Genomic DNA, 17,531 nt, shown 5'->3' with positions numbered 1-17,531 from the left:
GAGGACGGGTTCCCAGGGAGAGCGGGTTCTGAACTGCGGCCTCGGCTCCGGCTGCGTGCTGGAGAGGCGGGATGGGCGGACTCACCAGAGGTGGCAGCAACCGTCCAACTGAGCCCTCCAGGCCTCTGAAGCCGCGGAGGTGGTTTCCCCCCGACTTCCTTTCCACTGGGCACCGGCTAAGCAGGTGAAAGGTCACAAGCATGGCGCTGGCCGTCCGCCTGCTTCCCCGGCCGCTGCTCTCTCCGTCTCTGCTTCGCGGAGCCTTCCGACCCCGGAGGCCCGATGCGGCCGAGGCGCGGCTGCCGCTGGCGGGACTCTGTTGCTTCTGCCGCCGCCGCCTGGGCTCGGGAGCGGCCGGGCTTCCTCGCGGCGCTGGGCCGGGGGCCGCCCTGGCGCTGCGGGCTCGGGGCCCCCGGCCGCCTCTGCTCAGCCCCACGGGCCTCCCCGCCGCCCGGGCCTCGCTCCCGGCCAGCGCTCGGCGCAGCTACAGCTCCGAGGAGCAGCCCCAGCAGCGGCAGAAAACCAAGATGATCATTCTGGGATTCTCCAACCCCCTCAACTGGGTTCGGACTCGAATTTACGCCTTCCTTATCTGGGCCTATTTCGACAGAGAGTTTAACCTCGCCGAGTTCTCGGAGGGGGCCAAGCAGGTTTGTCTGTCTCCTTAGTTGACCTGTCCGCGCCTTCTGCATTCAGCTGGTGCACGCAGAAGGGTTTAGCAGTGAGCTTTCTTCACCCGCTCTTAAGTTGTCAGGTGTTGGTATAGAGTGACCCAGACACTGAGCTTTCCAGCCACTTCTCGACTTAAACTTTATGGTTGTGTTCTCACCATCGCGGAAAAGAAAGGATTCCAACAAGAGACCCGGGTGAAGTACCCCAATTGTTTTTCAATCTCCACAGGTTTTGCATCAAAGAGGAAGGCATTCAACGTCCATATCCGCCACTTAATGTGATTCGACCTTTTTCTAGGAGTGATATTCCAAGTCTGCAAACTGGGGAAGACAGTGCTTGGCACATAGTAGGCACTCCATAAATATTTGCCGGATAAATTGGATAAGATTATGATGAGGCATGAGATGACATTGTCAAAGTACTATAATGTCATCTCAAAGGCAGAACTTCCTATTTAACAGCACCATTGTGGTTGCACCACCCTCAGCCCGCCCCCTCCTTAAAGGGTGACCAGAAGATGAGCGGTTTTACCCTTCAAAGTTTGCTAAGACTACCTGGTTGCTGATAAGTGCACAGCACCCTCCACACTGGGAATACTTAGCTTTGTTAGTTTTGATCCTCTGTGTGTGTGTGTGTGTGTGTTCCTAGGACTTGAACTCAGCATTCTAATTCCAAGCTACACCCCCAGCCCTGTTTTATTTTTTACTTGGAAATATTTTAGCCTTTCCTATGAAAAGGAAGGTGATTTCCTAGAAGCCTCTGAAGATTAAACACTCCTATGTCAAGGAGGGCCTTATCAGGGCAGTCTCTTAAACGGTGCATTATTACTTTTTAGAATTATTTGCTCAATTATAATCTTCTTTGGCCACATAAACTGGAGTCTGATGGTTGGGTTTCAACATGATGGATATGGTTGTTATTTCTTTTGCCTAAATTATCATCCATCTTCCACACAAATGCTTACCAAAACATATCTCTGAATCTTGAGTGCCTCTAAGGTGTTTGGAAAGAGTCTTGAATCTAATTGGATGTGTGCATTTTCTTAGAATGCAGCTTCATTAGTTTACTGGAGCTGTTATAGCAGAATACATGGACTGGTTGGCTCCTGAGCCTCTCACGTTGTCTTGTAGATGACTGTGTTGTTGCCATGTTTTTGCATGATCCTTCTTTGTTTTTTGGGCCCCTGGTATATGTGTGTATTTTCATTTCTACCTCTTATGAGGACATGAGTCAGTCTACTTTAACAGCCTCATTTTAGCTTAATCACTTCTTTAAAGGCCTTATCTCCAAAAACATTCCAAAGTACTGAGGAGTTAGAGCTTCAAAAAAAAAAAAAAAAAGTGGCAGGGAGGAAGGGCATGATTCACCCCACCCCACAACAATTATATAGTATCCTCTGTCTGATGAGCCTGTGCTTGTCCTTTCTCCTGCCAGTTCTTCACATTTTAGCTTAGATGTTGCTATCTTAGGAGGCTTTCTCTTGTCCTCCTATAATAGGTTAGGTGACTTTTCTGTTTGCTCCTAAAGCATCATCCTGTTCTTAACTCTGTCATAATTCCTGACTTGGTAGTTAACTTCTCTCTCTACCCAGGTAGACTAAAAGTTCCTGGAAGACAGGGAGGGCCTTAATTCACAGTTTCATTTTTATTGCTAGGTAAGTGAAGAATTACAGTCATCCTTATACTTTGGATAAGTATACATCCTTATACTTTCAATAGAATGATGTATAATCTTTTTTTTTTTTTTTTGGTGGTACTGGGGTTCCTGGAAGCCCTTCTACCTCCGGGCTACACTCCCAGACCTATTTTTACATTTTATATTTGGAAACAGGGTCTCCTAAGCCAGCGCGCCCAGCTGGCTTCGAACCTGCGCGATCCTCCTGTCTCCGCCTCCCAAGCGCGGGGATTACAAGCGTGCGCCACCACGCCCTGCATGATCTATATTCTTATCTGTGCTTATCTGTGAGGACTTATACTTTAAAGTTGGGATCCACTATTATAGACTGTAATTTTTCTCCTTCTTTTCTCTCCTCTCTCTCTCGCCTTATTTTTTATTCCTTACTTTGAAACAACATCTCACTAAGTTGTGGAGGGCCTCACTAAGTAGCTGAGACTGGCTACAAAGTATGATCCTCCTGTTTCAGCCTCCTAAATACTGGTATCACAAGCGGGTGCCACTATGCCTGGCTACCTTATCTCTCTTAATGAGATTCAGACTGCAGTTCAGATCTCCGGTCTCCCAGTACAGTCTAGAGTGTCTTGCTTCCCACACACTTTCTGCATGAGTAACATGGGATTTTCAAATGGTTGTTCATCATTATTTTAAAACAGAACATATAAGAGCATTTACTGAGGCATCTAGCGTGTACATTGCACATTACCATTTCTCAGGTCCTAAGAGTAGATACATAATTAGCAACTGGCTCACTACTATATTTGTGGAAAGGCCATATAAGAAAAGTCAACTGACTTCAAAGGAGTCATGCCTAATATTGATATACCAAGTGTTTTGTTTTCATGGTACTAGGGAATGAACCTAGGGTTATTCTACCTCTTAGTTACACACCCAGCCCTATTTTGGGGAGAGGGGGTATTGGGGATGGAACCTAGGAACATTCTACCTCTGAACTACACCCCCAGCCCTAATTTTTATTCTTTATTTAGAAACAGGGTCTCACTGAGTTGCAAAGAGCTTCACTATGTAGCTGAGGCTGTTCACAAACCATGATCCTCCTCTCTCAGCCTCCCAAATGCTGAAATTACAAGCGTGCGCCACCACACATGGCTCTTATTTAAAAAAAAAAAACAAAAAAAAAACAAGGTCTCACTAAATTGTGGAGGGCCTTGCTAAGCTGCTGAGGGGATTGCCTGTCGATCTCCTATCTCATTCTCCCAAATACAGGATTACAGGCATGCACCACCACACCCACCCGATATATTAGTATTTGACATTATTTATCACCTTTACCATAAAATGGTGTTTATTACACTTAGCCATTTCTGCATGGGTATTGTATGATTTTTTTATATGGCATTTTGAAATAGTAATTGTCACCCTCTTCCTACTATTTTTTCAAGGCTTTTGCTCATGTATCCAAGTTGCTATCACAGTGTAAATTCGATCTATTGGAAGAACTTGTGGCCAAAGAGGTGAAGTATACATTTAATTTTTCTTTAAAAGTAAATGTATGACTCTCTTGCAATAGAATGATGTATATTCTTATCTGTGCTTAAAAACAGTGTGTGTGCCAGCAGCCAAAGTAGAGTCCGTTTGTCCTTATGAGTACTTTGGGTCACATGTAGCACACTTAGAAAAGTATGTGACTAATAGTCACATAAGAGCTAAACTCATTCCTACTATGTAGTGCATAAGAAGTAAATGTGATGTTTTACATTTATTTATATGTAATATAATGTTCTTATATATAAGGTTCTATTGGTAATTGCCTCATTAAAGAATTAGATGCCTTTCAGCCTTGCTTTTGAGGATCATTAGATATGGTAGTAAATTTTAAAAATAGGATTAAAAAATACATTCCATGATAAAGGTTACTTTTTGAAATACTTTCAAAAATTGGATTAGTGCACTAATAGTTTGCTTTTTTCAAACTTAGGTGCTACATGTATTGAAAGAAAAGGTCACTTCACTGCCTAATAACCATAAAAATGCTCTTGCTGCTGACATAGATGAAATTGTTTATACATCAACAGGAGACATCTCCATTTACTACGATGAGAAAGGTAATGTTGGCATATAGTCAACCTTAAATGATCATTCGTTGTTCAGAGAAGCCAAAGTAGTGATTAATCTCAAAGTAGTCGAGTTTTGTGTGTCCAAGAAGATATTTATAAAACTTGAAATGATATTTCTGTGCTTTAAAGACCTAGTTCTGGGGCAGGAGTGTAGCTTAGCGTTGGAGTGCTTGCCTCGCAAGTGTGAGGCAGTTGAGGTGTGGTGATAGTTTCTAATGCTTCTCTATGTATTTTTTTTCCCCTACACAGTCAAGAAAATTATCACTTACGTTGATGAACATCTGTTTAGGAGAAGCTGCTCCCATGTCTCAAAATTTAAAAGAAAAAATATGCTTTAGATTTCCTAACTTGGAAGAAATAATTGAACATTTTCAATTTCTAACTGCCTATTTGCAGAAAGAGTAAAGAGTAAAAGAAAATCAAAATAGAGAATACTAGCTCAAGACTAATGTGAAAAAAAGATTAACTGTAGAACTCCCAGATTAAAATTGGGGGTAATGAAAAACATTGGAAGGAACATTAGTGGTTGTTGGTTCTTTTCTTTGTCTAATGCATACACATTCCCTATGTCATTCCTGAAAATTTACTGATTGTTTCCTTTTACATATATTTGCATATGTATTGTGTATAGGCACACAGGAAATCTAGCCTTTGCTTAATACTTCCCAAGGTAGTAATGATAGAGGACTCTTAATAATTTGAACATTTTTCATATACTTACTAATTTGAAACATTTGTAAAGGTATTTTTGTTGATAAATATTTTCTTTTCCCCTAAAATGCCAAATTCCATCTCAGCACCATGGTGAATACTTTATGGGATGTTGTCAGAATTGCCTGGCACACTAGAGTAAATCAGGGTAGAATAGAAGCCTTCTTTTTGGGGGGTAGTTGGTAAATTGAAAGGTGTTTTCTCCTTTTTGTTTTGTCTTAACAACAGATATCTGCCATAGATTAATATAATTTTAGAAAATGCTATAAATTGAAAATAATCCATGTAGCACACTTAGAAAAGTATGTTTTGGTAAATAGCTGCTTTAGTATGGACATGCAGAGAAGAGGACAAATATGTCATAAACTCTAAGAAAAGTGTCCAAAAAGAAAAACTGTATCATTATCTTACACCAGATTGTATACAAAGTTTGATGTATAACACAACTATATATAACTTTTGCCAATTTCTGATTTCATTTTGGATTTATGAATGATAGATTATTGTGATTTGTATTTGTATGTGTGTGTGTGTTTTTTCTCTAAGGAAGGAAGTTTGTTAACATCCTGATGTGCTTTTGGTATCTAACCAGTGCCAACATCCCCAGTGAAACTATAAGTGGAGCCAGTGTATTCCAGGTTAAGTTGGGGGATCAAAGCGTGGAAACTAAACAACTTCTTAGTGCAAGCTATGAGTAAGTGTAATCACGCTTCATTGTTTCCTTTCTCTAGAATGGAAGGCGATGTGAAGGTATGAAAACTAAAGGGAGCTTTAGGAAGAAAAAGGATTGAAATTTGACAAGTTATTTATTGAAGAGAAAAGGTCATAAAGACACACTGGATATTAAACTAGTAGTGTTGAGAACTAAAAAGAGGTAATATTGCTGAGTTTAATCAAACTATTTCAGCTATTATTGCTGCATAAAAAACTATTCCTAACAAGTCAGTGACTTCAAGCAGCCATTTATTTTGCCTGCTATATCACTGCTCAGGAACTATGGAAAGGTTCAGCTGTGGGGTTTTCTCTGCCTCACCTGACATCACCTATGGTGGTAGGGCAGGAGGATTTATTTCTGTGGTGGATTCTTCCTCACCTGTGGCTCCTTGGCTTCTCCACATCTCACTCTCCAGGACTTCTTTCTGTAGTTTCTGTACCCGGCTTATGGTAGTTTCAGACTAGTCATTTCTTTTACCTGATTGGATTTCAAGGGCAGAAAATGGGAACTGCTAAACCAGTAAATATAAATACATATATATTCAGAGTGTGAATACATGTGTATATATATATGTATATATGTGTATATGTGTATGTGTGTGTATATATATACACACACACACACTCAATTAAAAATAGCATTATTTCTGCTATCCTGCTGGTCAGAGTCACAGGATCTGCACAATTTAAAGAATGTGAAGAGACCCACCGCTTTATGGAGCAGCAAAGAGCAATTTCACATTGTAGAACACATGGGAGGGGAATGTGCAGCCATCTTTGGAAAGTAGAATCTGCCCTAATTGGCATGTGGACCATTCAGTCACTAGACATTTATTCATCATCTCCTAGATGCCAAGTACTCTGGTAGGGTTCAGATGCAATATTGAAAGGATACTGCCCTTAAAGAGATTCTTCTAGTTGGAAGTTAGCAGGTTATTTAAAAAAAATAATTATATTTCTGTGCTAGTAAAATTTGGAAGAGGAAACAACTGGAGCAAACCAGTGGAGGCATAATATAATAATTATAAAAATACTATTATAATATTGCAAAAATTATACAGATTTGCCTTAAAATAACAAATCCCCAAAATTGCTAAGAAAGAAAATTGTTTCACTAAGGCTAAAGAGAATTATATCCTTATTCTTTTCATTCATCCTAAATATGTTGTTTTTTAAGTTTGCTTTATTTGTAATTACTCAAAATATTCTACATATTTAAATACTTAAGTTAAATCTACTGTATTGTCTTTGTAAAGACATCTTTATAATTAAAGATCACTACCAATACTAAATTATATCTCTTCTGATATTAAAATACTGATATCTTAAAGATTAATCTAATGTCTGTAAATCAAATTCCACTACTTATTACTAAATTGGTAGCAGAGTTATTTGAAGAAGAGTTTTTGTGCATTCTAGATTATATATTTAAGCTGGGTGTGGTGGCGCATGCTTCTAATCCCAGCGTTTGGGAGGCTGAGACCGGAGGATCACTGTTCACGGACCACCTCAGCTACTTAGTGAGGCTCTTCACAACTTAGTGAGACGCTGTTTCAAAATAAAGAACAAAAAACAGGGCAGGGGTGTAGCTCGGAGGTCAAATGCCCCTGGGTTCCATCCCCAGACCTGCCCCCCCCCAAATAGAGTATACATTTAAAATGCTTTTTGCATCAGTAGAGTTCTCTTTATTTTTGTTCACATGCGGCATGTGCTTTGGCTAGTATTTAATAACAGAATTACATCTAATGTTCTTTCAGGAGCTGGCAGATGTTGAAAGTAGAGCGGTCCATTAAAAATACTCACTTTAGAGCAGGGCGTGGTGGCACACGCTTGTAATCCCAGTTCTTGGGAGGCTGAGACAGGAGGATCGCACAGTTTCAAAGCCAGCCTTAGCTACTTAGTGAGGTTCTCAGCAACTTAGTGAGACTCTGTTTCCAAATAAAGTAAAAAAAAATAGGTCTGGGAGTATCCCCTCGGTTCCACCCCTAGTACCACCAAAAAAAAAAAAATACTACAAATTTCAGTGTTATATTTTTGTGACTGAATTAGCAGATTTAATGTTTTGTTTTGATTTACTGTTAACTATTGAATTAGCTTATCATTAAAAATTGCCTCTAATCTACAATTTATGTAGTATTCCAAGAGGTGTTTGAGCATATGTAAGATTCACATTATGTGTCATTTTTTCCTAGATTTCAGAGGGAGTTTACACAAGGAGTAAAGCCTGACTGGACCATTTCTCGGATTGAACACTCAAAGTTACTAGAATAATCTTTCTTGGGAAAATCAGCTTATGAACTTTTAACAATTGCTGTGAAAAACTAAGGAAGAAAAATTTTAGATTATTTGATCTCCATTTAATCAAGTCTGTGGATTACTTTTGTATTTTGAAATACTCTTTGCGGTATATTGGCATGGTATAATAAAGCATTTTCCACAGAGTGTTATTACCTTTTTTAAAGGAGGTAAAAAAAAAAAAACCAACTACAACAGCACATTATTGTTATCATATTTAGTATTATTTCTGATGTTATATGTGTACATATACAGATTTTACAGATATATGGTACTGAAAAACTTTTTATAATCTATATTAATAGTCCTTAAATATTTTATTATAGCCAAAACATTTATACCATTAATCCAAGAATGTGTAAGATTTATTTTTAAAAATCGTTGCTGCTGTTTGGTACTTTCTGGAACTAGCAAGATAAGAAGGATGGCCAGAATTGTAACAGATTATCCTTTGCAGAACTAAAGATTAGGGAACTCAACCCTAATAGAGCACAAAGAGGAAGAAAAAAAAATAGACCAGTACCTCAGTTGCCTGTGAGGAAATAGTTGTCTCTGTGCATTTGGAGTTATAGAGTTGGAATAAGGAGACAAAAGTGACATGTTAAGGAAAAATGGCCGAAAAATTTTCTAGTTGGTGAAAACTGTAAACACGCAGATTCAGTGAATTCAACCATCAAGGCAGTACATATAAAAAGTTCTAAACAAGGTACATCAAAATAAGATCGTTGAAAGCCAGACAAAATTGTAAAAGCAGTTGGTGAGTAAAAAAAGACATTCCTTACAGAGAAACCAAGATAAGAATGACCACATACTTCTGCAAATGAGAGACCTTGCTTGGCACAACATTGTTAAAGTCCTGAAAGAAAGTTAAAAAAAACACCTGTCAACCAGAATTCTACATTTAGTAGTAGTATTCAAAAATGAAGATGAAGGGCTTTTAAGAGATAAAATATAAGAGAATTGTTACCAATAGACATCTTACACGACAACTGTTAATGATCCATGGAAAGAAGAGAGTTCAGAAATGAACCCATGCTTATATGGACAGTTGATTTGTTGTATAACAGTGCCAAAGTAATTCAATGTGGAAAAGGTGATCTTTTCAACAAGTGGAATATGATATGTCCACATGTAAGAAACAAACTTTTACTCTTAACCCATATCAAACATAATTTTAGCACAAAATTTAGATTACAGAATGGGTCATAGGCCAAAACAAAAACTAAAATTAGAAATTCTAGAAAAAAGCAGGAGGTTCTTGTGGGATAGGCAAAATTTCTTAGGACATAAAAATAATACCATTAGAATTTAAATTGGAACTTATTAAAACTATTTGAAAGACACTAGTAAGAATCAAGAAGTAGTTCAAAAATTGGGAGAAAACATTTGTAATACGTATATCTGGTTGAGGACCTATACTCAGAACATGTACATAATGCATAAAGCTAAATAATAAAGATCAAATTGCACGGTAAATATTGGGCAAAAGATCCAAATCGATTCTTTGTAAAAGAATTCAGTTGTCAGGGAAGCTCAAAGCCCCAAGCCATTAGGAAAACAAATCACAAAAATCTGTTATAAATTCACTAAGTAGATTAAAATTTTGACAATGATGGCAACTGCCGAATTAATCTTGTTTTGCTTATAATGCAACCGTAGATGGGAGAGTTATCAAGAAAAGATTTATTTTGACTTGGTTCTGGAGGAACAAGATTGAGAGACTGTCTTTGGGAGTGGCCTTGTAGGACACCACATGGCTAGCTGTAGGGAGCACCCAAGTGTAGGTGTGTTGTCTCTTATGATAAAACCACTAGGACTTAGTCACGGGGGCTACACCCTATGACCATATCCAGCACCCATCTTCAAAGATCATAGATTAAGTTTCCACCCTCTCAATACCTCACAATGAAGTTAAATTCCAACACATGAAGCTTTGGGGGACATTCAAACCATATACCAATCATCATAACTGCCAGTACCAAATTTCGATAAAGATACAGAACTGGAATTCTCCCACATTGATGGTAGGAATGCAAAATAGTGTAGCCACTTTGGGAAATAGCTTGGCAAATTTTTATAAAGTTAAATATACACTTGTCACAGGATCCAGCAATTCTGTTCCTAGATATTTACCCAAGAGAGGGTAAAATGTACACATAAAGACATATATAAATGTTCATAGCAGGTTTTTTTCTTAATGATGCCAAACTGGAAAGATCCCAAATGTTCAGTAGATGAAAGTATATACAAACCAGTTCATGAAGCCTGAAAAAAGTAATTACTGTACTTATTGTATAAGTTTACTTCTGTGACATTTTAGGAAAGGCAAAGCTAGTCAGTAATGACAAATAGGTGGTTGCCTGTGATTGAGTAGAGTGGGAGGGATGTGTATGAGGTGGGGAGGTTTGACTACTAGATACATAAGGGAAGTTTGAAGGTAATGAATTACCTTCAAATTACATGAATCTTGAGCATAATGGTATCTTGATTTAATGCTACATGGCGTTACACAGTTGTGACTCTTCAAACTGGACTTGAAATGGGATCATTTTGGTGGTACTGGGGGTGGAACCCAGCAGCTTTCCACCTCTGGGCTATACTCCCAGCCCTTTTTTTAAAAAAAAAATTTATTTGGAAACAGGGTCTCACAAAGTTGCTGGTAGCCTCACTAAGTAGCTGAGGCTGGCTTCGAACCTGTGCAATCTTCCTGTCTCAGCCTCCCAAGCGAAGGGATTACAGGCATGTGCCACCACGTCCGGCTGAAATGGGATCAATTTGTTATTTCATGTGTTTTATGCAAATTATATCTAGATAAGATTTATAGCAAGAAAAGTAAGTTACAGAAAAATAAGCTGAAATATTCTATTTCTAATAAAGCATAAAAAGCTAATAGGTATTCTAATTTAGGTCTAATCTTCATGTAACTTAATCTCAGACGTAATACATGCTAGATGAAATGCGTAAAATAATAGGCAAGCCACATATTATTAGAAATAAGAATGCAAACCCAATTATCACTTGGTATCAATTTAAAGATGCATCTCTAAGTCAAAGATTCCAAAATGGACAGAGGATATGTGATTTAGAATCAGTGTGAATTTTTGTCGATTATACCTCAGTAAAGCTGGAAGGGAGAGTGTCTAATGCCTAGATTATGGTCTTTGTGTTTTTTCAATAAAGGAACCAATCTTTGGGATCAATTTCAGGTTTGTGCAGAAAATAAGCAAGATTAGCCTGAGGGATGTTCTTGGGAGAAAGCAGACACTACCAAAGATAGCGAGAACAATGTTGAAAGGACTTTGGGGGCTGCCTCAAAAGGGCTCCGCTGGGGAAGAGGGCCACTGTGAGCATCAAGGAGTAAAGGTAACAGAGACCGGAGTACAGCACACGTTTTGAGAAGCCAGCAGCTCCTAATGAAACTCCAAACAAAAATGTTTGGGGATAGCTTTGACACTTGTGAGGGCACTAACTAATTTCATTAATATGAAAACTGATAAGGATTAAAAGTCAAGCATTTGTTATACCTTCTATGTACAAAATTGTTCTAATTATTGTTATATGATAAATCCAAAATTTAGTAGGCTAAATGACAATTTGATATTATGAATCTATTGGGAATTTGGGCAGAGTTTGACTCGGCAAATATTTCCATGCTACATTGACTAGGATCACTTGTAGTTCATTTTGAAGCTCGTACTGAACTTTGATAAGGTCTTGTACAGTAGGTGTTACTCTATCAAGAGTGTACTTCCAATTTTAAAGATTAGCATGTATCGGATCTTTACATAATAACTGTAATTCATATGCTATATATGACTAAAATCCATTAATTTGTAATATTATTTAAGGAAAATGAAGGTTCAGGGCTCTGTATATAGAAGAATACCAATAGAAGTAGTATAGAACTAGAATCATTTTGCAAACCATGATTCATAAAAGGATCTCTTGTGTTTTTTGTGGGTTTTTTGTTGTTGTTTGTTTTTTGGTGGTACTGGGGTTCCTGGAAGCCCTTCTACCTCCGGGCTGCACTCCCAGACCTATTTATATATATTTTTTTTTTATTTGGAAACAGGGTCTCTTAAGCCAGCGTGGCTGGCTTCGATCCTCCTGTCTCCGCCTCCCAAGCACGAGGATTACAAGCATGCGCCACCACGCCCGGCAATGTGTTTTAACTTGTGTTGCTGATGTAACAAACAACCCAGACCTAGTGGCTTGCCCCAACATAGATTTATTATTTTGCAATTCTGAAGACCAGAAGTCTAAAATGGGTCAAATAGTACAAACATGTCTATTCTGGCTAGAAGGAACTCAGACAAATTCTCTGAGCTATAGGATCTCTGCAAACTGTTTAGCACACAGCTCTGTATCAGTCTTTGCTCAGCTTGATAGCATCTCATCATATACTTCAATCCTAAAAATTTCAATGTGTGTTTCCAAAGAATAAGTACCTTATTCTATATAAACATAAGAAAATGATGCTACTAAATCTATTTCATAATACCATCTAATACTTAAGCCATATTTAACGCTGTACTGAGTGTTTTGTGTGTGTTGCATGTGTGTGCACACATACACATTATTGGGGGTTGAACCCAGGGGATTTCTACCACTGAACTGCACCCCCAGCCCTATTTTATTTTTTATTTTGAACCGATGTTGTGTTAAATTGCAAAAGCTGGCCTCAAACCTGTGATCCTACTGTCTCAGCCTCCCAAGTGCAAGGATTATAGATGTGCGCTACCATGCCTGCTCCACCAATTGTCTTTGAAATGCATATATATATATATATATATATATATATATATATTTTTTTTTTTTTTTTTTTTTTTTTTTTTTTGCGGTAGGTACTGGCAATGGAACACCCAGGGCAGTCTACCTCCAAGTGACACCCCCAACTGTATTTTATTTGTATTCTTTATTTTGGAACAGGGTCTCACTGAGTTGCAAAGGGCCTCACTAAGTAGTAGCTGAAACTGTCCACGAACTGCAATCCTGTCAGCCTCTCAAATGCTGGGATTACAAGCGTGTGCCACCACGCCCAGATGAAATGACTTTTAATCAAGATTTACTTAAGGTTTGTATGTTGAACTTAGTTATGTATCTTTAGTACCTTTTTAAGGATTAGAAATAACTTCAATCTCTCTGTGTGTGGAGTGGGGTACTGGGAATGGAACTCAGAGGCTTTTCTACCTCCGGACTATACTCCCAGACCTATTTTTTACTTTATTTGGAAACAGGGTCTCACTAAGTTGCTGAGAACCTCACTAAGTAGCCAAGGCTGGCTTCGAACCTGCGCGATCCTCCTGTCTCAGCCTCCCAAGCGCGGGGATGACAAGCGTGCGCCACCATGCCCGGCTTCTTCGATCCCTTTGGAAGAATGTATAGTTTTGAGGAGTCTAGAGCAGTAGATGTAGTGCATATTCCATTGCCTGCGTTTGATTATTATGGCATCATTCATATAAGCTAGACGTTAGGGGTAAAGCTTGATTAGATTCATATTACAAAGTTGGAGCAGGAATATTTTATAAATTATTTGTGTGCCTCATATAACAGGTGGTACATAATTTTGCATTTTTGAGGAAGTGATAATGAGAGTCCTTAGTTATAAAAGGAATTGCCCTTTATAATAATAATCTAATAATCTGTGAGCGATGCTTTAATACTTTGTAAATACTTTGCTCACATGCAGCCTTTCACAAATTGTGGTAAGCTAAATAATCCCTACCCTTCACCCCAAAGAGTCCACAACCTAATCCCTGAAACCTGTAAATACGTTGCTTTACATGGCAAAATGAGACTTTGCGGGTTTGACTAAAGCTCTGGTGATGGGGAGGTTATCCTGGGTTACTTGGGTGAGTCCAATGAGAGTATAAGTGTCCTTATAAGAGGGAAATGGGAGGTTCAGAGTTAGGAGATGTCCTGATGAAGGCAGAGGTTGAAGCGACGTGATGCCATGAGATTGAAGGCATGTCAACAGCATCTAGAAGCTGGAAAAGATGAGAATCAGGTTTTCCCCTAAAGCCTCATGAAGGAATGAAGCCCTGTTGACCCATTTCAGACTTATAGTCTCCAGACTTGCAAAATGACCGTCTATATTGTGGTAAGCCAGTTAGTTTGTAAGCAACAAGAAATTAATACACAAGATGTTCCTTGTGTGAATCAATGTTGCATCATAGTTTGTGAAAATTGTAATTCTTTAATTCTATAACATTTATTTTTATATTTAATTATTTAGTGAGGCTGGGGATTGAAGCCAGGGACATTCTATCTCTAAACTATACCCTCAGCCCTATTTATTTTTTAGTTTGAAACAGGATCTCACTAAGTTGCGGAGGGCCTCACCAAGTAGCCGAGGCTGGCTGGGAACCTGCATCCTCCTGTCTCAGCCTCCAATACTGAGATTATAAGCCTGCATCACCACACTTGGCATTTTTCTTTAAAACAGAAACCTGAACCTTTGTTCTTGTTAAATATTACTGTGACCTCATGAACTTTTATTCACTTGATGTAATATCAGTTAAAGTTTATTATTATTCTTGATGCTATATATCCCCTAGTTTTGGCTCTATGTTCCTATCACCTATCTGCACAACAGATTAAAGTCTAAAGTGACCTGATGTTAGTCTTTGAGAACCATGTTATCTTGGCATAAAAATACATCTGAGGATATTCTTGTCCATTTCCTGTCTCAAACCTGGAGTCAGCCACTTCTCCAATGAATCCTGGCTTTTCAGCATGATGAAGTTTCAAAACCAAGATTTGCACATCTTGAAGAGTGCTCATAGTTCAAGTCTGCGATGTATGTATATTTATGTAAAACAACTTTGGAAGATGGAAATGGGGATGCTTTGCCTTTCTTTCTGCAAATTCTATTTAAAATAATCCTCCCCCCATCCCTGTCTATGCTCCAAGCCTGATGTTTGTTTGTTTATATCACTTGTCATCTTCTAACATTGCACAATGTTTTACTTTGTTCCACTGTCTGTCTTATAAATGAAGGTGGCAACCTGGTCTATCTCACTCACTGCTGTATTCCCAGGTCTTAGAACAGTATCTGGTACACGGTAGAGCTCAGTAAATATTAGTTGGATGAATACATAAATGAGTGCTTTACTTTTGTTGAATTTCCTAGCTCACACAATAGGAACATTTTCCCTGGTGCTTTGGATTTGATACCCGAGCAAGCTGGATGTGATTTTTTATCATGTCTACTCCCTCCCTCAAGGATTATAAGGTATTGGATATGTGACCTCCTTTTCTAATCCTATAATAAATGTCATTTACTCTAAATACCACATGGTGGAGCTAACTGTGTGTGGAATCTAAATGTCAGTATTGGCCCTAGCGAGATAGGGTCTGAAGCCACTGATACATGTGGAATCTAAATGTCAGCATTGGCAGTAAGTTTGATAGGGTCCACAGCCACTGAAGAGTGGGAGGATTGCTTTGCCTACTGACAGATTTTCATAGATAAGTAATAAGAAATTGCTTCACAGAAAGGTCTAATGAATATAATTTGTTAACAGTAAAACGTTGACATGCATGGGCAAAGTACAGGAGACTTAACTCACAACTCTTTGATCATCGCTGGGACCACAGCTGATGCCATTCAGTGTCTGTGACTTCTCCCATCCTTAGAAGGCCTTTTCTGGATCATATGATGTATTAGGACAACACTGATTATGCTACAGCAACAACCTCTAAATCTCAGTGGACTTAAACAAGGGGAGGAAACGTTAGCTCTGATTCCTATTAAATGTCCAATAGGAGACACCTGGGTGGTAGTTTTTCTTTCTTCCTGGATGCAGGCTGATGGGTAGCCATTACTTGGTACTGTGATGAATGAAAAAAATACAACTCTTAAGGGCCTCACATAAGCAATTAAATGCTGAACTTTAAAGCAATACAGTTCACTAGCTAAAAAAGGGTCCTACTCAGCCCTGAGGATCCAGAAGTACAATTCTATCATGTTTCTGGAAGGTAGAGAAGTACTTGGTGAATAGCAATAATAATTACCACATGCAGAGGGTAACCATTTCTCTTGTTTTAACTTTAGAAGCTAGTCAGCACATACTACCTTATCAAAGATATCAGGAGATCCAGGAAGAAGAGACACCTTCTAAATATTTTTATAATGTGTTTTTAGTTGTGAATTAATGAATACTATGTTACAGGACCCTGAGGATGAGAATCTTTCTTCCTGTATACCAGTGATTGCAGATGTTTTACACTAGTTTTAGAGGAAAAAAAAAAGCCATAGGACACTTGAAATTCAGTCTCTTTATTTGATGAGATCTGCCAAGGTGCATCAAAATACTGCTTAGATGAATGCGGGTGCCATATGACATCAAAATTGGTCACCTAAAGCCGGGTGTGGTGGCGCACACTTGTAATCCCAGCATTTGGGAGGCTGAGACAGGAGGATCACGGTTCATGGCCAGCCTCAGATACTTAGTGAGTGAGGCCCTATGCAACTCAGTGAGACCCTGTTTCAAAATAAAGAATAAAAAAAATGGTCACCTAAGACATTGCATGTCTGATTATAAATTGTTATTTCAAAACAACTATTTTTTTGTGTGTATGTGTGTGTATGGTACTTGGGATTAAACTCAGGGGTATTCTACCTCTGAGCTATATCCCCAGTCCTATTTTTTTTATTTTGAAACAGGGTTTCACTAAGTTGCAGAGGGCCTCACTTAGCTGAGGCTGGCTGCGAATATGCAAATCCTCCTGTCTCAGCCTCCCGAGTACTGGGATTACAAGCCTGTGCCACCACACCTGACTTGAAACAAAAACTTTAAATGGTGATTTAAAAAATATAAATTTTAGCCAGGCATGGTGGCACATGCTTGTAATCCCTGTGCCTGGGAGGCAGAGACAGGAGGATCACGCAGGTTCGAAGCCAGCCGCATTGGCTTAAGAGACCCTGTTTCCAAAGAAAAATATAAAATAGGTCTGGGAGTGAAGGGTTCGAGACTCGCCCACCAACCCAAATAACGAAGGACTCACAAGAGATGTAAAATCAAGCAGGGTTTATTGTGCTGCAGCTCTGTCCCGGCAAGCCAGGGGTCAAGACCAAGACACTAACCACCCAGCACCCTTCAGGGAGTTGTAGGCTGCCAGAGAGTTGCCCTGGCCAAGCCGCAGTCCCTTAAGCAGGTGAGGGGGTGTGGTCGAGGCTCCACCCCGAGCTCACTGAGGGCTCTGAGTTTATAGTCAGAATAGGGAGTGGTTACATACATCAGAGCCCGCCAAGAATCTGAGGCAGGGTATGCACCCGTGCTTCAGGGGCTGCCTGACAGATATTTTCTAATAAATTAAGGAAGTTACAAGCCTCTCAGAGCAAAGGAACTTATAAAACTATTTAAACTTTCTATAGCATTCATA

The 17,531-nt window shown here is 39.0% G+C and overlaps 1 protein-coding gene across 1 annotated transcript; it reads left to right on the top strand.

Moving 5' to 3' along the window:
• Positions 1–200: 200 nt before the first annotated feature.
• Positions 201–8,120, top strand: MAIP1 (matrix AAA peptidase interacting protein 1; the record flags this gene model as incomplete). The annotated part of the gene is made up of 5 exons (XM_080688830.1): positions 201–650; positions 3,750–3,821; positions 4,286–4,412; positions 5,682–5,829; positions 8,042–8,120. The coding sequence occupies 5 exons, from the start codon at positions 201–203 to the stop codon at positions 8,118–8,120; spliced, it is 876 nt and encodes a 291-aa protein (XP_080544956.1).
• Between the last annotated feature and the right edge of the window lie 9,411 nt (positions 8,121–17,531).

The sequence above is a fragment of the Muscardinus avellanarius genome, assembly GCF_963383645.1.
Source record: "Muscardinus avellanarius genome assembly, chromosome: 2".
In the NCBI taxonomy this organism is placed as follows: domain Eukaryota; kingdom Metazoa; phylum Chordata; class Mammalia; order Rodentia; family Gliridae; genus Muscardinus; species Muscardinus avellanarius.
The sequence above is the reverse complement of the archived record's forward strand: the minus strand, read 5'-3'. Positions and strand labels throughout refer to the sequence as shown.